The sequence below is a fragment of the Mytilus trossulus genome, chromosome 14 (assembly GCF_036588685.1).
Source record: "Mytilus trossulus isolate FHL-02 chromosome 14, PNRI_Mtr1.1.1.hap1, whole genome shotgun sequence".
Taxonomy (NCBI): domain Eukaryota; kingdom Metazoa; phylum Mollusca; class Bivalvia; order Mytilida; family Mytilidae; genus Mytilus; species Mytilus trossulus.
This window is the reverse complement of record NC_086386.1, coordinates 54,685,922-54,709,599: the sequence shown is the minus strand read 5'-3', so window position 1 is coordinate 54,709,599 and position 23,678 is coordinate 54,685,922. Positions and strand designations below refer to the sequence as shown.

The window sequence follows — 23,678 nt, the reverse complement described above, 5'->3', positions numbered from 1 at the left end:
TTTGGTGGGGTTCGTGTTGCTAAGTCTTTGGTTTTTATGTTGTATCATGTGTACCTTTATTCGTACGTTTGTCTTTTTCATTTTAAGCTATGGCGTTGTCAGCTTATTTTCGATCTATGAGTTTGACTCTTGTATCTTTCGCCCCTCTTTTTAAAGTAACTGATATATTTATATTTATATTCCTGTTGTCAACAAGTCGATGTTTCTAAGACCTCGCATGCAATTCAACTTGTCCGTAAGTTTTACTTTTTCACTATAGACTTCGTCAGTTGGTATATAATTCGACACATTTGTTTATCTTTAAATGAGAATTTTTCTATGTTGAAAAACTGCATAATGATAAGAAAACAATTGTTTATATTCTCTACAAAACTTAAAGACTTACAATCGCTTTTTATGCAAAATGAGTGCAATTATATCGTTTTAATTTTGAGGAGGCTACTTATAATTTCAGGTATAGAACCACTAATTAAGACCCGGTCGTACAGAACATACAAGAAAGTAGTGCATATTTCAAACAAAATAGTTCCTACGCATAGCTGTATCATTGTCAAAATGGTGTACATGAGGGTAGTGTTGGTATCAAATGAATGCTTGGGGACTTAAAACCACTGTAGATCACCTGTTGAAAGATTTATTCGATTAATAAAAAATTAAATGATTTTTTATAGGAGAGCACATTTGGCCTGTTGTTCAGATCAGACGTTCCTGTTTATGTACTATCAAACTTCCGGGAACCGGTACGCTCTAATACGCAACTAAAGGTATGTTTATTTTTTCAGCACAAGTCAGAATAAGGTACAGTTTTGACACGAGATAACTGCCACTTTATTTGTACTTAAGACGAAGCAGCCATTATTGCTTGAAATTGCAGAATATAACATAGATAGCAATGGGGCTATGAATTAGTAGTTTTATACCTTAAGCGAACAGAAATAAGTAAATAGAAAGTTCTGTTTGTCTCAGAAATGTTGGTACTTCATTGGAAACAATTTGATAATTAAACATTGTGTTACAGAATATTGTTTTACGTACCATGAACAATAGCAGATGATGACATGCTACGATTCAGTGTCATTTTCGATGCAGCATCTACAAAATATACATAGTGACAGTAAAGCATTCCTTTATATTGAACTATACATTTATCAATTTAATTCAATGACAAAAATCCCATCGTTTTTATGCAAAATGAGTGCAATTGTTTTGGTTTGTTTCCGGGGGGGCTACATATCCTTTAATGGAAACAATTTGATAATAAAACATTGTGTTACAGAATACTGTTTTACGTACCATGAACGATAGCAGATGATGACATGCTACGATTCAGTGTCATTTTCGATGCAGTTTCTACAAAATATTCAAAACGACAGTATAGCATTTCTTAATATTGAATTATACATATATCAATCTAAATCAATATAACTGAGATTATCATTCAGGTGTTTCGAATTCACATCACCCAAATGTCAATAAAACTTACTTATATTGTCACACACGATCATGTAAATTCAACTTAATGTATTTTAACTCAATGATTCCGAACACTATTCTGGTTATTCAATCTTCTTGGCTTTTGAAATTAATGTAAGAACGGTTCTATTGTTAATCAAGAAAATACGAAGAAAGAACAGTAAAACTCAAATATGATCAAATATTTAATTTTCTAAATTATACCAAAAACTGGTGGTGCTCCAGTGGTAAGCAGAACCTATTCTATCCTATTAAATGTGGCATGTGTTGTGTTGATCGTATTATTTCGGACCCAGTTATTTGGTAGGTCATACTCGGCGGAAAGGGGACAAGATTGTAGTTTCGACGTTCGAATTTGGCTGTACTTTTTGGACCTTTTGGATTATAGCTCTTCATCTTTTATATAAGCTTTGGATTTCAAATATTTTAGCCACGAGCATCACTGAAGAGACATGTATTGTCGAAATGCGCATATGGTGCAAGAAAATTGGTACCGTTAATTTGATTACTATCACTGGGTCGATGCCTCTGCTGGTGGACTATAAGTCCCCGAGGGTATCACCAGCCTAATGGCCAGTACTTCGGTACTGGCATGGAAATACGAATTTGTTTGTGTTATTAAAATTTGCTGTTACAAAATATTAGACATTATTATAAATTAAGGAATGTATCTCCCTCATGTAAAGCTCTGATTCCTTTCACGGATCTGGCTATACTTTTTGGACCTTTTGGATTTTAGCTCTTCGTCTTTTATATAAGCTTTGGATTTCAAATATTTTGGCCACGAGCATCACTGAAGAGACATATTATTGTCGAAATGCGCATCTGGTGCAAGAAAATTGGTACCATTGATTTTATTGGAACATATCCGATATCACCTGTGAACGGATATTCCATACCCCCAACACACTTGTGATGGCGTCCCTTAAAAATCAACGAAGAGATGAATTCAACTTCACCAATTGGAATTGTTGGTGTAAAAGAGTCCTTGTGAGCAGCAACACCATATCAAAGAAATTATACATGTAGGAGATACAAGCCCTAAAATGTCGTTTCGAATAGGAGATATACCTCCTATCCAAGCGCTGCTGGAATATTTTATATAGAAATGAAAAGTACACAATTAGAACGTTAAAATCATTCCATTTGTCGTTAAGTTTTGTTTTCACCCGTTCCATCATTGGGTATATCTAGATGTAAGTCAAGATACGAGGCAGACCTACCTGTGTCTGCTGTATCGTTTATCTTAAGTTCAATTGAATAGACGCGTTCAACATACATTTTGTTTGTACTAGAAGTCACCAAATTATGATTTATTTAGTTACAGAACATCATCTATGTAGCGGAGAGTAACGTTAAATGATACTGCTAATTGTTTTCCTCTCTCGCAAATACGTTTTTGTTTATACTCAGCCTCGTATGAATAAAGGAACAAATCGGCACGCAGGGGTGCACAACTGAATTCTATAAGGATGCCGATTGATTGTTTGTTGAAAAAAAAACGTCCTCCAAACGTAACAAATATGTTGTCAATCAAGAAATCAAACATTTGGATATTTCAACAAACAGTCAGTAGTAACATATCCTCTGGTCCAATCTCATGGTGTTTACATATCTCAGTTGATACATTATGCGCCACACTCTACAGACTTCATATACCGGAGTGGTCCCCTTACGCAAATACTGCTCCAGCAGAGTTATAAGGAGAAAATATTAAACATAACATTCCCTAAATTTTATGGACACCATCACGAGTCGGAGGTGGTTGATCGGTACGATGCACTTGTGTCTAAACTAACATACATTGTACAATGTACAACATTTATACCGCTTCTAAGATTTTCGTTTACTATTTACATCTTCTGCAGGTTTTTAAGTATTGAACGTGACCTATTCTGGAATATGACGGTTTCCTGAGTGTGAATTCGCACTGCTATTAGACATGTTAAACGTGTCTCGGTATTTTTATATCCAGCAATCATGCATTTAGTTATGATGGTTTATGTGCAACCCTGATGTATACAATTGTTATATGTCCTATCATCTGTGGTTTTAATTCTATCTTTATCATCTATGTTTGTAATAGTACGATGATTTATTAATCCCCATTCAGGTAGGACAAAATGTTTTGAAACATTTGATTGATGTAGCATGGGTATTCAGATTCTTAATTCTGATTTGTATCAACGACCCCACAATCTAAATCCATTCTGACGGAGTATCTACGTCTTCTTTTATCGTTTACTCCATTGCCTGGCATGATCCTCGACTGAAGATATCTTTATTCTGAAGATATCTTTATTTTGAAGTTATTGTTTAATTAATGGATTTGGGCTCATGATATATCAGGCATTTGGATAACACATTTCGCAGAGAATCACATAGACAATGTTACGGTCACCAGTAATAACATGGCCAGCCGATCATGACGTTTAAACTTGAAGTCATCAATATTGAGATTCTGCAACACGTGTTTTCAATCCTTTCCATGTGTTCCAATTAATGTGAACAGGTTTGAAAAGGCTGTTACTTACAATATCCGAAATGATAGCTGTAAATTGGCATGGTTAGAAGAAGGGTATTTCAAATTTGGTTTCCAAACATAAGTTGTACAGAGAATGGACTTTTGGAAAGGAGAATGGATAAAACTTCCTGTGAATATGAGGAATACCTAACGATTTTTGTATAAATAGCAGCAGGTTATTCATAAAAACATTATGTAGAGTAGGTGAGGTGGTTTATAAATACGATGTCAAAGATTAAAGTTGAAATATTCATCATATTCACCGAGCTACAAGAAGGAAATAAACTTATCATAGACACCAGGATTGACATTATTTTATATTAACGCCAGACGCACGTTTCGTCTATCAAAGACTCATCAATCAGTGACGCTCGAATCAAAACAATGTTCAAAAGATCAAAAAGAGTACGAAGTGGAAGAGCATTGCAGACCAAAAATCCCTACAAGTTTTGCCAAATATAGGTAAGGTTATGTATTCCTGAGGTAAAAAAGCCTTCGTTTTTTCAAACATTCAAACTTCGTTTACAGTTCACATATCAATGATAACTCAAGTCAACACAGAAGTGCTGACTACTGGATTGGTGATACCCTCGGGGAAATAAATATCCACCAGCAGTGGCATCGACCCCGTGGTTGCAAATAAATTCATCATAAATACCATGATTAAAATTTATATTTACGCAAGACTAAAATTTCTAAAAGTTTTGCCAATACACATAAGGTTATCTATTCCTGAGGTAGAAAAGCCTTAGTTTATAGATAGATAGAATACCAATTCAGTGAATTTGGTCATTGCAACGATAAATTGTGTTGCAGATCCAAATTGTCAAATCCAGTAGTCTTGTTTTTTGTCTGCGAAGAGGTGTTGCAAGATTGGTATTGTTGGTCATTTAATGTATTTTTTCGATGATGCGAACTTGCATAGAACGGATTGAATGATCCGTTTCATTCAAATGATGCCATTTTCACAATAAATGATAGTATTGCAAACATTGTTAAAAAAACTGAAACGGATCAGTTATTCCTTATAACGATTCTCACCAAGTTCGTTCGTCCTGTTATATTCAAATATATATATTATCTTAAAGGTCTTAATATTTCATTTCACATCTTTCTGAAGTTTATTTCGTAAAAAGGATAGAAACGGTATTATGAATCTTTAACAATAAAAACGACTAGAAATAATTCATGACTAAAAGTGTTTTTTTCTAATCATATTTTTTTACAGTTTCTGTATACTATAGTTTTAACCAAATATGGCAAAAAATATATTTTAAAGGCAACATCTCCTATGAGGAAGCACTGACTTTTTCAACTATGTCACTTATTTGTTTATCTTGTTGTTCTGGTCAGTATTACTGTCCCTTGAAGTATATACAACGCCGATCATAAAACATACCCTATACTTCATGATGCCTCTCGCCATTATTTTTTTACGTTTTATACAAAAGCCATCGGGATTGCATCCCATCCACAAGAAACTATCTATACTAACTATTTAAAAACTTAATTTAATGTACAAATAAGGAGGTATTTGTGTTGTATTAAGGGGAAATGTATTGTTATTTAAGCTCCGACGGCTTCAATTGGTGATTTAATGGTCGCAAATAGTTTACTAGCGACGTTTTATGCCGTCGGAGCTTAAAATTCAATATTGGTATCTTTATTCTAATGAAACCGATCAAAAATAACGTCAAATCATACATTTGAAATCCGCCATACTACATATTTGCTTGCGCGTACATTTTCATAACATCAACTGGAATTGATGTCCATGAACATAAGTGACATTCTCCAATACGTGTCGCAAATTGAGTTTGAAGTACAGCCAACTTCTTTCTGATGCCACATAATTATCAAAATAAATTCCATTTTAGCAAATATGTTGCTCCCGATGTCAAACATAAACACTAGACGTATTTATACTTTTCGTACGATTCTGAATTCAAAATTGTGATTTTCCTAAGTAACTGAATGGTAGAACGAAGATTCTAACCCTTTTTTAACAGATAATATATATCTACGTACTATGAAAATCATCGTTTGAAACTAAACTTTTCTATCACGAATGAATAATCGTAGCCCATTGTACCGAATAAATTTTTAATAATTCCTTTTATGTATTTGGGACTTTCACTTTACCTTTTTGTATGCAATATATCAAGTAGCTGATCTCTAATTGATTATAATTTATAAGCTGTAACTATGAACACATTTTGGATGAAACACGTCTGCTGATCGTTTATCAGTTTATAGACATTATTTTGTTCTCTGACCGTGATATCATCAGAGTTACTTATTTTCTTGATTAACTCCATACATTAAGAATAAAGTATTGAATTATAAGAAATTACTATAAAAATTTGTCTGGGACTTACTATAACAATTTGTCGGTTCATTCGAAATATATCACTTACACTACCAAAATTCGTAAGTTAAATACTCAAAATTCCAGGGAAATTAAATTGGTGAAAATATAAATCTAAATAGTATGTCTCTTTTATCACAATTCGTTGTTTAGTTTCAGAGAAGTTGTTCCCATAAACTGCTAGCTGCAGTGAACTATTTTGGGCAAAATTCAAAGTGGCTGAACTCCTTAAAAAAAAGGATTTCCTGTTGATAAGCACATAATTTATTATGTCCTCGTTATCTCCAAAAGATTCATGAACTTCTGTAGTGAGATTTCACAGAAGCTGATATTACAAAAACAGGACTGACATACGGTCGGACTGACTGATGGACAGACACATAGATCAAAAACATTATAACCGATGGAACTTTGTACCGTGGGCATATAATTCTGGTGCAAACCTTTGATTAACTTGCTTTGCGGCTATTCAGAGTGCACCACATTTTTTATGTTATTTCTTTATTGGAAGAAAATATGTGACAGTCATCCTTTAAATAAACATACCTCTATCCGTTGATATCGTGAATACAAGATCTTCTCTTTTAACTTTTTTTAGGGCATTTATCAACTCATCTATCATGGCATTTTCGTCCAACTTCTCTAGCAACCTCTTCTTTTTCCAAAGAATAAGTCCCTCAAATGCTTGTCTTTCGACGTGTTGTTTTAACCTGTTCTCGATAGCTTTTATATCATGATATGGAATGCTTAGAATTAAAACAGTTCGCCACCAGTCGTTCAAAAGACTTTCAGCTACTTCTTGTAAGTAGTCGTCCTGTAAAACTTTTACATAAAAAATATAGAATAGATAAAGGAGATGTAATTTTATAGAATGTGAATATTGATCTGTCTCTACCATGGCGAATTATCAACCCGAAGGTAGCATGAGAAGTTTGTTTTCTTCTAGAGATTGCAGCAATAGCAGAGAACTAAAATATTTTCTTATACCATAGTCTTTTCTTAGCCTGAACAAAGATGTGCAGTTTTACGGAAACAATTATTATTTTACGGTTTGGAATAATGACCTATGTTGGTATATGTATATCACGTTTTATGATGATTTTATTCAGTGTAGTGTTAACTGGTCAAAAGAAGTGTAACCCAAATTCGATTTCGTTATATGCCGTTTAACCTTTCTCAATCAAAAGCTAGTTCCGAGCTTCGAACAAGAAAACTTTCAGATATAAACAGTTCTCAAGAAAGTAACAAGTCCAATATTCTATCGAAATTCGGTAAACCTGAACAGAACGGAACCTCGGTTAACAAGTTATATTATAAATCAATCACATGCACTCGTTTCAGAAATGTGTTTTCCTATATACCTTTAACGTTATATATAGAGGTATATAGTGGGAAAAAATCTGAGACGAGTGCCTGTAAAATCAATGTACCAAAAAGTCGATTGATATGTTCATGCATTGTCGATAACTTTGTTTGAATACTATTTTACTTAGATGTGAAAGATTAAATCAATGTCCTACTGTGTTCAATGTCATTTATAACATGAAAGGTTGGTCAACTTGACGAAAATGCAAACTCGATTCGAAAGTCATTTTCTTATACATAAACAAAATATTAGCGCAATATCTTAAAAAATTAACAAAACGGTAATCGGTAAATGTAGTTACAAGCGCTAAAAAAGGAAGTGAAGTGTAATTGGCTCTGACGAACATACCGAGATAGTGTAATATTAATCAAATATCTCCTGGTGTTTATATGAATATTCACTCGATTCACTGTAACAAATTAAAATGCCATAACATTGCAATGTAAAATAAGAACAATAACCTCTGTGTTGCGTTTTACTTCTTTCGATCTGTTCATCTGCTTTGTCCATTTTCTGTTCCTGAAAATAAGTGGCACATTGAATCATAATGAATTAAAAAAATATCTGTAAACGTTGGTACGTATCTAGGGGTCTGTCCCTTGATGCCTTGTTCACACGTTCATTTAATTCGAATTGAATTTGATAGTCGCGTTCACAAACTCTTCTTTTTTGGCTAAATTGCATTATCCATTTTGCATTGGAAATGCGGCTTTTCTTTTTTGTTACGAATAAAAAGTTAACGTCGTTCAGACAGTTTTTTAGCGAATTTGACACGTATTGTAATTTGAATTAAAATTTAGTTTTGAGCGTAAAACGTTTTGAATGTGAATCAAACTAATTCGAATTAGTTAATGCGAAGCCAGGTCGAATTACGTGTGGACGCAGCATAAGAATACAAACCATGCAACAAAAGGACGTCTATAGAGGTGTTCTCAAAAAGCTAAACGAACCAGATTACTTTAAAACTGAAATTTGAATATTAAGTGAAGTCTGCAAACGGCAACGCATGGAAAATATAAAAAAAAAAAAACATTTTTACTTGGCTTTAGCAATTCCCTTAATTTGCAATTGCTTCTAGTTTGGCTGTTTATCAATACGATCTTTGGATACAATCTCTCAAATACAAATTAGCTTGCGATCATAATCACTGAATGCAATATTATTTGTCTGTAATACGGTAAAGGTTTGTAAAAGTGGAAACGTTTATATGCATGCATTCGTTTCATAATTTCCTTGGCATTACAAAAATGCTCGCTTCATATAACTTTTACAAAATCTCTGGTAATAGCTATCAAATGAAAAAGGTTAATGTTATTCAATTTGTAAAATCAATACATATAAATATAGTAATGTGTTTGTTTCAACGAACAATGATATACTATATGTAGTTTAAAAATTGTTCATGCATAAGTAAGGTCTATGTTTTGGTTTGTGAAATTTCAATATAAAGTAATTTCAAACAATGGACTCAAAACATATAGTAGTTTCATTTTTTTTTAATCTAAACTAGTATTGGCAATGGTTTCGAATGTCATTGCGTAATTTATTTGCTCAAAGAGGATCTCTAAAGGATAGACACAATTAAACCTTTTGTTTAGACAATCACTGACACACTATTAAATAGTAACATCAGAAAACTTAATAATTTGGTCCAAGTCATCTTGTAAAATGTGGACCAGATGTCAGTTTCATGTCAATAACAAATTTATACGCCAGACGCGCGTTTCGTCTACATAAGACTCATCAGTGACGCTCAGATCAAAATAGATGAAAAAGCCAAATAAATACAAAGTTGAAGAGCATTGAGGACCCAAAATTCCAAAAAATTGTGCCAAATACGGCTATGGTAATCTACTCCTGGGGTAAGAAAATCCTTAGTTTTTCGAAAAATTCAAAGTTTTGTAAACAGAAAATTTATAAAAAAAAAGACCATATAATTGATATTCATGTCAACACCGAAGTGCTGACTACTGGGCTGGTGATACCCTCGGGGACGAAACGTCCACCAGCAGTGGCATCGACCCAGTGGTGTAAAAAGTTATCAAAAGTACCAGGACTATAATTTTATACGCCAGACGCGCGTTTCGTCTACAGAAGACTCATCAGTGACGCTCAGATCAAAATAGATGAAAAAGCAAAATAAATACAAAGTTGAAGAGCATTGAGGACCCAAAATTCCAAAATTCTGGCGTATAAAAAATTAATAAACACAAAGCGGTTTTCCCGCAACTTGCTATAGAGTCGTATGGAAAAAGTCTGATTAATCCAACATTTCAAAGTTCACCGAAATTGATAATTGCTAAGATTTCTATTTTGTTTCACTTTAGTTTCATATGTATAAATACGTGGTTACATTAGCCAGATAAGTGTCAAGCAACATATAGTCACGCAATGAAACGTTTTCTTGATTTTCACTGTATTGCTTAAATGTGCCTTTTAGTTAGTAAGCACTTCTTTGCTGGCATGAATAATCATTGATTAAGTATTTTTACTAAATTTACTGTAAAAATATAATAGATTACCCGAAACTAAGAGGAAATTTTTATCTGTAGTGAGTCTTTGTGTAGATGAAATGTACGTATTGACATGATTGAGTACGACATGATTGAGTACTACCATTCGTGTTTACTTTCTTTTGATCAGTTTTATACTTTAAAAAAACGTATTTGCTTACCTTAGACTCTGCTTAGGTGTTTGCTTCGTGTTCCATACTAAGCAGCAATTCAGTACATTTTTTTTCTATATAAAAATTGAAATAAACTGTCAGTAGAAATGATAAATAAATTGCTGGAACAAAGCAATACCGCTGCATGATTTTTTTATAATACAATTGAAAAATAATGCTAACTTAACATATTGTGTTTTTAATGAACTAATTGTCACAGAATAAAAGTCCTCAATGTAATAGGTCTACCTGTTTGGTTTGTGTCTATCTATCTTGAATAAACCTATAGAAAATCTTTTGATAAGTAAATTAAAAGAGATAAAGGATTCGATATGCTTAACAAAGGTTAACAATTCAAGTGTTGGTAAAGGTTTTATTTCGCTTTTGAACAAAAGCAGATCGTAAAGTAAAAGAAAACGCGTTTTGAAATTAAATACTTTCATATCACTAATTTATATTTTTGTCTTTGTATAATTATTCTTGTATAGGGGAGCGGGAGGGCAATGGGGAGGTGTAGGATTTTTTTCTACTTTAAATGGGAATTATTGTGGTACCATTAATTAAGAGGCACTCAAAAATTAAAAATGATGCGTGATATAACCGTATGCTTATATTAGTCAAAATAGCATTTGACCTCAAAAAAATTGCAACAGAATTTGTTTTTGTATTTTTCAATTCCAAATGGCTTTCTTTGTAACATACTAAAAGTCTACCAAGATATCTGAGTGGGAACATGGATTTTTTTGGGTGAAAAATAGCAAAATTTGTCAAAAATAGCTAAAAACAGGGAAAAGCTTGTTAAACATTCATTTTTTATGATAATCATTTCAAATCAAAAGTTTAACAACATTTTATACAGTGTTAACGGAACAAAATAATAAAAAATAGGTGTTTTTTTAATAAACATGGAATTTTAGGTGAAAACATCCGATTTTTGTTGGAATTTGAGATTCACATAGCGTGAATTGATTACCAAAAACAGACAGGAAAAAGATAAAAATGGTAAAAGTAGTTCATTTAATTTTCCAATAATAACAAACACCATTATTTTAATCATTCCAAAACTTTACAGCAATTCCTTATTGTGAAAATTATGATTTTGGGTAAAATATAGCAAAATCAATCAAAAATCGTAAAAAATTGGAAATACACCAATTTGGAGTTTTAACTGCTTTTGAATCACTCCAAAATAGAAAATGAAAATCTTGATATAATTATAATTAGATCAAACAAAATTCATTGTAAAACAAATAGTAAAAATAACTGATTTTAGGTGAAAACAGCTAAATTTGTCTAAAAATCGTCAAAAACAGGAAAAAACTTCTATTCATATTTTTCAGAAACCATTTTTTCGACAGACTCATGGTTTGGTGTCATAGTTTTGTTTATAGTTGCATCTACTAGTGTAAGAAGCTTATCAGGTCTGTGGAAGTGCCATCAAAATTGGATAAAGTTTTCCAATTTTGATTTCCCAACCATAATCTGTAGGATGTATGTCAACTTCTTCTGATAATACACTCGAATGCTATGAAATTGCCCTGTATCTGATGTTGGTGGTAAACTTTTCACCTGAACCAATGTGTTTCTAGTAATAACTATGGATTTTAATTTTCTCCAGACAAAAATGTCAATTCCTCCATATAAACATGTTAGCGCTTCTTCTCCTGCTTAGATGGTATCTGCTTTAATGAAGCCTTCATCTTGATATTTGTGATTAAGTTTTTTTAATGGAAGTCCTTTGCCTATTCCAAAAAGCCTAGATGATGAGTAACAACCTGTTATAGAATGCAAAAAGAGCAACAAATTACAAACATCCTCCCAAAGAATCCTTTAATAGACTGTTCTTTGTTCCATATTTTCATTATTTCATATTTAAAAATACCTAACCTGTTTGCACTTTTGATTAACATTGTCCAAGACAGTGTTGACAGTGGTTACTTGCCAAATTTTTATACCCCTTCCAAATTTATTTCCCCATGTTTAATGCCTCATATTGTAAGTAGGTGGTTGAAATTACACAGTCACTGTAAAAAAATTTGGGTCCAGATTTTTCAAGGAAAGTAGTGAATTGGTCTAGCTGAAAAAGGTGAAAATTTAGCACTTCAGAAGCTGTCAAAAAATTGTTGACGCCCTAAACATACAATTGTCCATATTTTGAGATGAAGATGAAGATGAAGTTTTCTATAATTTTGATATAGTTTGTCTCAAAAGTAGTACAACACATGTTCTAAAAGAAATGCACTACGAAATAATTGTGGTCTCGGACCATATGATGAATAAGTACAGTAGCACTAATAGATCCTTATCTTCACCATTTACTATGAATTCTAAAGACAATGCTGTTTGCACAATAAGAAGATCTGCATCATCAATTGCAATCTTACATTTAATGTTATTATGCTTTAGCTTGTCACAAAGCACGTTAATAAGAACTTGTTTGTTTTAACTGTTTGACCTGAAAAGTTCCTTTGGATAATAGATCATCAATACTACATAGTACACACATTTACAGACTGTTTTCTACAGATCTGACTATAGAACAGATCTTGATGAGAAGTGTCAAATCTTATGGAGGTCTAACCTGAGGCAGAGGAATGGATGAATCCCAACAATCACAATGAATACTATCAATGCCAGCTTGTGTAGACTAAAACAGTGCCATGCAAGATCTCACTGGTGTTGCATACTGGACTAGTGATAAGCACGAGGAAGCTAACCGTACAAGGAAAGAACGAGACAGGGTAGAAACTCTTGCAATTCTTGAGTACCTTAGTGAAAAAAAATATTTTTCCAATTATGTTTCACTTAGAAATATTGAAACAGTTTTTAAGGCAGAGCCTGCTATTTACGTTGAAAAAAACCAGTAAGTTTTTGAAATAAAACGTTAGAATCGATGACATACGAAAAAAATAGAGTTAAAGCTTCAAGAAGTCATACCAATCAACAACATTGGCAGCCAAAGCTAAGTCAAAGTCAGATTCAGACTTTCTAAAAGCATATATGAATATATGGTGAGGGTCTTCACTATGTCCTTGACGGTGGATGCATATTGCAACGACTTCATTGGACGCATGTTATATCATTTGGAGACATTAAACAAACAAAGACCCTGTAATTGTTTTTGAAAGTTATCAAGAACTTCCTTCAATTAAAGATATTACACATTTACGTAGAACAAAAGGCATTATTTTGAAGAACATCAATTTCACCTCATCTATGACTTGCAAAACTAAAACAGAACTTTTCATGTCAAACAGTTTGAACAAACCACATCTTGTGCTTTGTCTAAAGTAGTCATAGTAAATGGTGAAGATACAGATCTATTAGTGTTACTGTACTTATTCCTCGTCAATCAACAGTGCAAACAGGTCATTTTTTAAATCTGAAAAAATGAAAATATGGAACATAGAACAGTCTAAAGGATTTCTTTGGGAGGATGTTTGTAATTTGTTGCTCTTTTTGCATTCTATAACAGGTTGTCTGGTTGGTTAAAAACAAAACTTTACGACAAAAGAGATGATTTCAGCTTTCCAATTGTGAACTTTCCATTTCTAAGTAGCAACATTCCAGTAGCACCTGCATACGGGGTATATATCTCTCAATTGATACGATATTCCCGTGCTTGCATTTCCTATCATGATTTTCTTGATAGAGGGTTGCTGCTCACGAGGAAGCTATTAAACAAAGAGTTGCAAATGGTGAAATTGAAATCATCCCTTCGTAAATTTTACGGACGCCATCACGAGTTGGTTGGCCGTTATGGAATAACCGTTTCACAAATGAAATCAGATATGTTCCTTACGTCGTAACTACAATCCATCCCCTTTCCTTTCATGAATGTGACCTACCGAATTAGACTATTTACCGGATTTGTTATCACATAAGCAACACAACAGGTGCCACATGTGGAGCAGGATTTGCTTACCCTTCCGGAGCACCTGAGATCACCCCTAGTTTTTGGTGGGGTTCGTGTTGTTTATTCTTTAGTTTTCTATGTTGTGTCATGTGTACTATTGTTTGTCTGTTTGTCTTTTTCATTTTTAGCCATGGCGTTGTCAGTTTGTTTTAGATTTATGAGTTTGACTGTCCCTTTGGTATCTTTCGTCCCACTTTTGTAACTCATCATCTAGGCTTTTTGGAATAGGCAAAGGACTTTCATTAAAAAAACTTAACAAACAAGATCAAGTTTTCATGGATAAGGCTTCATTAAAGCAGATACCATCAAAGCAGGAGAAGAGGCATCCGATTCAGGGCAATTTCACAGTCTTTGAGTTTGAGTGTATAATCAGTGCCAAAAATGGATGTAATAAGAAGTTGACTTAGATCCTACAGACCATGCAGACTATGGTTGGGAAATTTGTCGTGGAAAACTTTATCCAATTTTGATGGAACTTCCTCCTGCACCTGATAAAAGTTTTACCATTATAAGATGCAACTGTAGGCAAAACTGCAACACTAAATGATGTGTCTAGACAAAATGGTCTTCAAAAGTGTTCGGTAGGATGCGGTGAATGTTGTGGTTTGAATCGTTCTAGTTCTGTTCCCATTGCTGAATCTGACTTAACTGATGAACAGATATTTGTTGTATACAGAAAATTATGGAATAATCTCTAAAAAGAATGTTTCCGTGTATCTTGTCATTTACTTTTAAATCATGATCAGTTTTGGTCAATGAGACTGTTTACTTCTCATTATGCATTGTCAATACGTCTCAGTTTCAAAATAAATAGCTTTCAATAACACTAGTATATATTGATAGTGGATTAATTGAGGAATCAAAATAGCAAAAATGTGGTTGTTTTTGAGATATTAGCCATTAGAATTTTGGCGGGAAAATGTTCTCTCTTGATTTTTCATAGCTAGTTAAAGTTCTCAAAAACTAATAAAAAATAAAATAGATTTTATAAGACTTTTATAACAAATGGCTTATAATTATGCATGTAAATGATTTATAAAAAGAAAAATGGGGGTCGATGGGCAATTTTTTTTTAAGGCATTCAAATGGATAAAACCAGAGTATTTCGAAATCTGACAAAAATTCCAAAACATGACAAGCAAACATCCTTAAAGTCACTTGTTGGTTAACATAGTATGAATTTAAGCATTGCACTTTTTCATATAAAGAATATAAATTAATTTTCACTAACATCTTAATTGATTTCTGAAAAACTATGAATTTTATCAGTTTTTCCCAGTTTTTGAAAATTTTGGGCCCAATTTAGCTTTTTTCACCCAAAATCAGCTATTTTCAAATTTGTTCAACTATGAATTCTGTTTGATCTGATTATTATTCTATTAAAATTTGATTTTTTCTTTTTTTAGAGAGATTTAAAAACAATTAAAATTCCAAATTTGTGTTTTTCCATTTTTTAACGATTTTTTGATGATTTTGCTATATTTTGCCCAAAATCACCATTTACCAAATTAATTATTGCTCTAAAGTTTTGGAATGGTTAAAATAAAGGTTTATGTCTTTTTTAAACTATCAAATGAACCTCTTTTACCAATATTTATATTTTTGCTGTTCGGTTTGTAATAAATTCACGCATTGTAAATCTCAAATTCCAACAAAAATCAGATGTTTTCACCTAAAATTTCATGCTTATACAAAAAAAAATAAAAAAATTATAATTTCATTTTATAAACACTGTATAACCTGTTTTAAAACTTTTTATTTGAAATGTTTATCATCAATAATGAATGCTAAGCAAGCTTTTCCCAGTTTTTCGCTATTTTTGTCAAATTTTGCTATTTTTCACCCAAAAAATCCATTTTCCCACTCAGATATTTTGGTAGACTTTGAGTATGTTACAAAGAAAGCCTTTTAGAATTGAAAAATACCAAAAATAATTCTGTTGCAATTTTTTTGAGGTTGGCCACATTTTTCATCTATATTGACTAGACTTATCATACGAAGGTGCTTTTCTATTTTACGATGGTGCTTTTCTATTATAAGATGGTGTTTTTCTATTATAAGATGGTGCTTTTTTATTATACGATGGGGCTTTTCTACCATACGATGCTTTTCTATTATACGATGCTTTTCTATCATACGGAGGTGAGTTTCTATTATATGTTTGTATAGTATAGTATACATAGATATAAGAAGATCTGGTATGAGTGCCAATGAGAAAGCTCTTCGTCCAAGTCACAATGTGTATATTAAAAGATTCATTGTTAAATTAAAAAAAAAACTGATTTTTAATATGAGGAAGCAACCATTTAACTTCAAAAGTATGTTTTTTAGTCAGAAACATTTTTTTTTCTTTTTCGACGCTATCAATCAAATCATTTATTCCCGAAATTTTATATAAAATCTGGATTCAACAATCTAGTTGGGGTGGGTTTTTTTGTTATCTGCTTTTAATACCACAAAAAAAAACAATTTCATCAGAATTTTATTTTAGGAAAAAACCATAAACTCCCTTTGAAGTCATATAGTCGTTCCCATGATGTAGTTTTTAAAATTACTGTTAAAATATTACTTATTGTGTATATTTGTAATTGTATTCCCCTTTAAGTAAACCTGGAGTGATTTAGAAAATCAATTTAATCTTGATTCTTGAAAAAAAATCGCAAATTGATACATGCAAACTAAATGAGAGAAACCTCCATGAGATCGATCAAAAAACATAAGTCAAATACTAAAATATAATAAATTATGTTAGGAAGCTACCATTTGATTTCAAGGGGGCTCTAGGATAAATTTTGAAAAAAAACTTAGAACAGGAGTTTTGAGAAGCAGGATAACATCTTGGCGAAAAAAGGCAAGACGACAATTTATGTAACAAAAGTCAGGATAAATTAATAAAAAAAATGTCAGGATAAAGTAATGGTAAAAAAGAAAAAGGCATGACTGAATAGAGTGAAGAAATATAGGACAGAGATAATAACTAAAAGCAATGCAGGACAAAACATTTCATCCTAGCCCCCATCCCCTCCTCACCCCCACCTTAAAATCAAATGGTAGGTCCCTTATTTCCTAAATACCCTGATGTGAAAACTTGACATCATTATGCTCTATTCTGCAAATTCCACCATGACCCTCATATGAAATGCAGCATCAACACAGTCATTACCAAAATTTAAAACACTACAAAAATATCTGCTTAATTTTCTAAAATAAAAAAGGGGTGAATAAGTTCAAGTAACCCTAACAATGATTTCGACTTGATACTATCAACAGACGATTTTTTAAATTATATTTTATATAAAGTTTCAATTATATTTTTACGACAAAGTTTTTTAACTAAGTACACATATTTATGAATTGGTAAACGAACAAAATTATATTCTATTAAGGGAGCTACCATTTGATTTTTTAGGGGGGGGGGGGGAGCTAGGATGTAATTTGAAAAAAATAGGCAGGACAGGAGTTTTGAGTAAAAAAAATAGAGCAGGATGAGACACTTGCAAAAAAAAAGTCAGGATGACAATTTAGGTAAAACTAAACTAAAAAAAAGGCAAAACCGAACAGAGTGAAAAATAAAAAGGCAGGACAGAGATTACAGCTAAAAAAATGCAGGACAAAATTTTTCATCCTAGCCCCCCCCCCCCCCCCTATAAAAATCAAATGGTGGCCCCATAATTATGCTTAAAATTACCGATATAAATTGTGAGTATGACTATTCACCATGAAAATAAATTGTGTGGGTTTTTTTTTCAAATCATGTGGCACACATAAAGACCCTCATAATTTATTGATTGTATATTTCACAACACCTGGATCACCATTCAAATATTATAATATCTCCTTTTAATATTGAGCTGGCTTAGTCATGTGGTTACTTCGATTTATTACTTACCTGTATGTCTAAACAAGAAGAGGAGAACGAATTCGAGACTTCTGTTTCAGCATAAAACCACCGACGCCATCCAGCCAATTGTTTTATGTTTTTTGAAGCACATAATTGTTTCAATATCAATTAACATACAAACAAAAAAGTGAGAAATAACAATAACTGGTGTTAAACTTATCATTGGAATTGCACTTACGACGATCCCAACATGGGAACCAATTCAGCTTACACAGATCATACTGGATTGTTCGTCTAGTCACCTAGTGCTACCTCAATTTTACAATAGACTGGAATGTATTAGTAGAGGATTATGTTATGCCCTCCATATTGCACGTAGTACCGCTCTGGACATTCACTACAAGTAATGTGCTTAAATTACTTGCCTGCATATCATTGACATTTATCATAACTTTAAAATTATTGAGTGATTGAAACACAGTAGAAACCATCCCGCTCTTAGTGTATATAGACTTCTTTTTAGTTTTGTAGTAATTGTGGGACAGTGCATATATATATATGTAGTGCTGAGTATTCATACAGTTCTCCAAACAGTGGAGGAAAGATACACAACAACAACAACAAAATGGCGGAGCCGAAAACAAGTACTAAGTGAAATTGTCTCCTTCTTATTTTTCCGAGTTCATATGTTGATTCCAAGAATTACTTAGACGCTATATATGTTGATATTCACGATATTGCTGTGTCTGTGTGTTCTTAGTATCATATGTGGCTTTGTTACAGAAATACAAAATGTAATATAGCCATCGAAATTTTACGGAAGGTCGTCGTAACTCCAAGAATTTTATTTGATATGATAATCGCAACCTGATTATTAGATAGTCGTAACTTGGTCATGATGATACTAGTAACTTATCAGTGATAATCGTAACTTGTTGTATGTGCTGATATGGATGGCGACTATATATAAATCTTGTTTGAATGTTTAATAGTGTGAATAATTTATTAATTTACTTTTTTGCTTTGTATATATATTCTTTATATTTTACAAGTTATAATTTACGAAAAATGGTCATCATGATGACAAGGAGAGGCAAACATGTTCATTGTTCACACATATGTAATACAAACTATAATGTTTACATTACGTTCGTTTTCAAGTAAAGATATGATTTTGGTTACGGTATCTTATTCTCCTTTGAACTATTTAAAAATTGCGTTCCCTTTTGTTCCAGGTTTACTAAAATGAAAATTGCAAGCTTATATATATATATAAACGAAGAATATATATAAACGAAGATGTGGAATGGTTGCGAATGAAACAACTCTCTACAAGAGCTATACCCAAAAGACATAGAAATTAACAACTATAGCTACATGTAGGTCAACGTATGAGCATAGCCCATACCGCATAGTCTTCTATTTAAGGCCTTAAAAAGACAAATGCGAAACACTTTAAAAGAGAAAACTAGCGGACTAATTTATATAAAAATGAATGAAAAACAAATGTGTAACACGTCAACCAACGACAACCACTAAAGTACAGGTTCCTAACTTATGACAGGCACATACATATAGAATTTGGAAGGGTTAACCATGTTAAGGGATCCCAATCCTCCCCCTAATCTGAGACAGTGGTGTGACAGTACAACATAAGAACAGACTACTACAATCGGTTGAAAAAGGTTTAACTCATCAGATTGATACAAATAAAAATACATCTAACAAAAAAAAGAAAGTGGACGTGGCCAGGTACTTGTATATCCCAAAATCAAAACGATATTAAGTTCAGATGTGAGAGTTCATGCAATTGATAGCACCAATTCAAAGCCAGAAACAACTAATAAAAAAATAATAATTCAGAATAAATCAATAGAAAAAAAAACCTAAAAACAAACAGGACGACAATCCATGTAAAAAAAATAAAGGTCAGGATAAACTAATGAAAAAAGGCAGGACTAAAAAGAGTAAAGAACAAACGGTAGGACAGAGATAACAACTAAAAAGAACGCCGGACAAAAATTTTCATCCTAGTACCGCCCCCCCCCCCCTAAAAAATAAAATGGTAGCTGCCTTATTTCCTAAATTAGTCCGGCGGCTACAAGCATATTTCAGACGAATTGTGCACATCCTGTTACAAGCATGAAATTTGGCATAGACCTTCCTCAACTATTACTCTTTTATTTCGGATAGGGAGGCATTTGAAAAAAATGTCTCACTTCCGGTAATTATCCAAAATGGCGGACGTCATACTAAAATCAGCCCAATATCGAAGGCTAGCGTGTAAACACGTGTTATTATCATGCTTCTATCATAATATTTGGTACAGACCTTTGTTTTTTACTACTTTTGGATAAATTAAATACATTAGATGTCTTCAGAAACCCCACTTCCGGTTAAAATCCAATGTGGCTGACATTGTACTTAAATAAGCTTATTTTTTAGGGAGGGTAACTGAAATGTGTTTTAACCTATTGCTACTATCATTACATTGTGTATGAACCTTTCTTTGGTGTTTCTGATGGATACAATGCATAAGACATATGTCTTAAAAACCCTTTCTTCCGGTAATATCCAAAATGGCGGACAGAGAAATGTCAATTTTTTATTCAAATTTTCATTTTTTTCAAAATGTAAAGATGATTTTATTTTGAGCTGGTCATTAAACTTTTGGCTTCAAATTATCCTCAAAACCACTTATTCTAGCATGTTGTAAATATCTAAATATAAAGTTGACACTTCCGGTTAAAAATATGACGTAAATTTCAAAGATGAGTCCTTAATCTATTTCTTCGATGTAGAGTTTTGGATAGATTGATTAAAACAAAATAAAATCACTATAGTACTAAAAATTATTTAAAATTATTACTATTTGGCCATGAATACCTATTTATTCACAGTCACCATGACATGCACACATCGCAGTGCACGGGGTACCCGATTTTCCACATTAAAAATAACCGCGGTATCCTTTCTTACATCCACAATGTATAAGCTTTTGACAAAATGATGAGGCCTCAAAAAGAGTTATCCTCTTTGTCCCCGCCTGGAGTGGGTAGCATAAGAGCCAATCCCAAGCTCGTCTCCCTAAACACCTACCTAAGTATATTGCATGATTTACATGCTAGAAAAGACTAGACCAAGTTGAGGGAATAGCCTCAAAAAGCCGTTCCTGTTGCGCAAATAGTTATTTTCTTGCTTCGTTAACCATGTTATACCCATCTGTTAAGTTTGTGCGATCTTACAGTAAAAACCCGGTGATTTAGTCTGACTAATCATCATTCTTTTTGTTAAAGTCACACCTTTAAATGCAATCAATGTCTCCCACATAGTCTTTTCCCCCTTTCAAGCAAAATGAGAATCATATCACAACAGGTAAAGACATGGATAACAATAAGTGTTTCAGATCACTCAGATCACTCATTGCCTAGTGCCATTTGAAAGGCCATTGATAGATATTAATCCAAAGTCTGTTGCCCTGCCAAACACAATCCATAGTTCGTCTACCGCTATGCCACGGAATAGCGAAACAGTAGTGACAGCATCATCATTAACGACTGTTCGAATCATGACTCGTTTAAGTGCGTGTTTCACTGCATCAGACACATGCACCATGATGTTAGTGTCTGCCTCTAAATGTGAACTCGGTGCTGAACTTGAAATACATTACTGGTGGATAAGATAGAATATCCTGACCATTTGTTGCTATAACTACCATACGCATCCAAGACTTCATCCACTCGTATTTCAGTTTCAAGGTATTTTATTTAGGTAAGGACATAATACCCAATCAGCATACTCAGTAGGCCGCAATTCACAATCGGAGAGCTGATTTCCAACATTTACAAAGACTGTGGTATTGTTTCTCACATCCATAAATTGGTCAATCATCATTCTAAATGCTATAGTCACATCTTCAAACTCCATTAATGTCACCAGTGCAGTGCCTTCTCCAGCAAACGTGTTATCTTTTAATGCCTAGTGCATTTGAAAGGTCATTGATTGATATATATCTTATACTTTTCCCCTTCCAAATGCAAACCAAAGTTTGTTTGCCCCTATGTCACGGAATAGCGAAACAGCAATGACATCAGTATCGACTGTTTGAGTCATGACTCAGTTAAGTCTATGTTTCACTGCATCAGACACATCTATCTTGATTCTAGTGTTAGTCTCTCCGTGTAAACATGGGGCTAAACTTGAAACATCATCAAGTGGTGGATAACACTGAACATCCTGAGCATTTGTTGCTTCAACTACCTTGTACTCAAAATTGTATTGAGTAAGCTCCTATGAATGAAAACTTAAAAGTTCTTTTTTACTGTCGTCATTTCCAGGAAACTTTCCCAATTTTGAGGATGTTTTTAATCCTGGGTTCGTCTGTGTATTCCCTTTCTCCTAAATGTTGCCCTTGCTTCTTTTAGCAGCTTTCAATCTACCAGTATTGTCTATGTTCACATCAAACACTACATCCACTGTTGTTACAGTTTCAAGGTGTTTCCTACCGAGTATGATGATTGGATATTATGTCCTTACCTTAATAAAATACATTGAGACTGTAACAAGAGTGGAATAAGTCTTTAATGAGTATGGTAGTTGTAGCAACAAATGCTCAGGATATTCTATCTTATTCACCACGTGATGTATTTGAAGTGTAGCACCATGTTCACATAAAGAGACTGACACTTAAATCATGGTGCATGTGTCTGATGCAGTGAAACACGCACTTAAACGAGTCATGATTAACAGTCACTAATGATGCTGTCAATACTATTTCGCTATTCCGTGACATAGGGGCAGACGAACTATGGATTGTATTTGGGGAGGCAAAAATCATTGGATTAATATCTATCAATGGCCTTTCAAATGCACTAGGCAATGAGTGATCACACACTTTTATTTCTGACCCATACCTTATAATGGGTTTTGATACTGTTCTCTCTTTGCTTGAAAAAGGAAAAAAGACTGCGTTGGAGACATTGATGGTATTTGAAGATGTGATTTTAACATAAAGAATGATGATAAATCAGCCTAAATCACCGGGGTTGTACTGTACAAACTTATCAGATCTAACATGATTAACGAAGCAAGAAAGTCAATTTTTGCACAAAAGGGAAAACTCATTTTAAGTGAGGCTTTTCCCACGACTTGTTCTAGTCTTTTCAAGCATGTAAAACGTGTAATATACTTATGCAGGTGTTTAGTGAGACGATCTTTGGATTGACTCTTATGCTACCTACTAGTCTTGTCACTAATGGATTGCGAAGGAACAAAGAGGGTTCCTTTTAAAAAAAACTCTTTCTGAGACCTCATCATTTTTTCAGAAGCTTGTACATTATGGATGTAAGAAAGGATGCCGCGGTTATTTTTAATGTGGAAAATCGGGTACCCCGTACACTGCCTTGTGTGCATGTGGTGGTGACTGTGAATAAGCATGTATTTTTGGCCTAATAGTAGTAATTTTAAATATTTTTTAGTACTATAGTGATTTTATTTTGTTTAAATCAATCTATCCAAAACTCTAC

At 33.1% G+C, this 23,678-nt stretch overlaps 1 protein-coding gene across 1 annotated transcript in view; it reads right to left on the bottom strand.

Annotated features, from left to right (window-relative positions):
- The window catches only part of LOC134697893 (interferon-induced very large GTPase 1-like), a 36,802-nt gene extending 14,722 nt beyond the window's left edge, over window positions 1-22,080 (bottom strand). Inside the window, exons 1-4 of the mRNA XM_063560180.1 lie at window positions 21,940-22,080; window positions 8,193-8,250; window positions 6,912-7,187; window positions 1,036-1,092 (exon numbers count right to left, since the gene is read on the bottom strand). Coding sequence (XP_063416250.1) covers window positions 1,036-1,092; window positions 6,912-7,187; window positions 8,193-8,250; window positions 21,940-22,080 — 532 coding nt within the window. The remainder of the gene's footprint in view (window positions 1-1,035; window positions 1,093-6,911; window positions 7,188-8,192; window positions 8,251-21,939) is intronic.
- Between the last annotated feature and the right edge of the window lie 1,598 nt (window positions 22,081-23,678).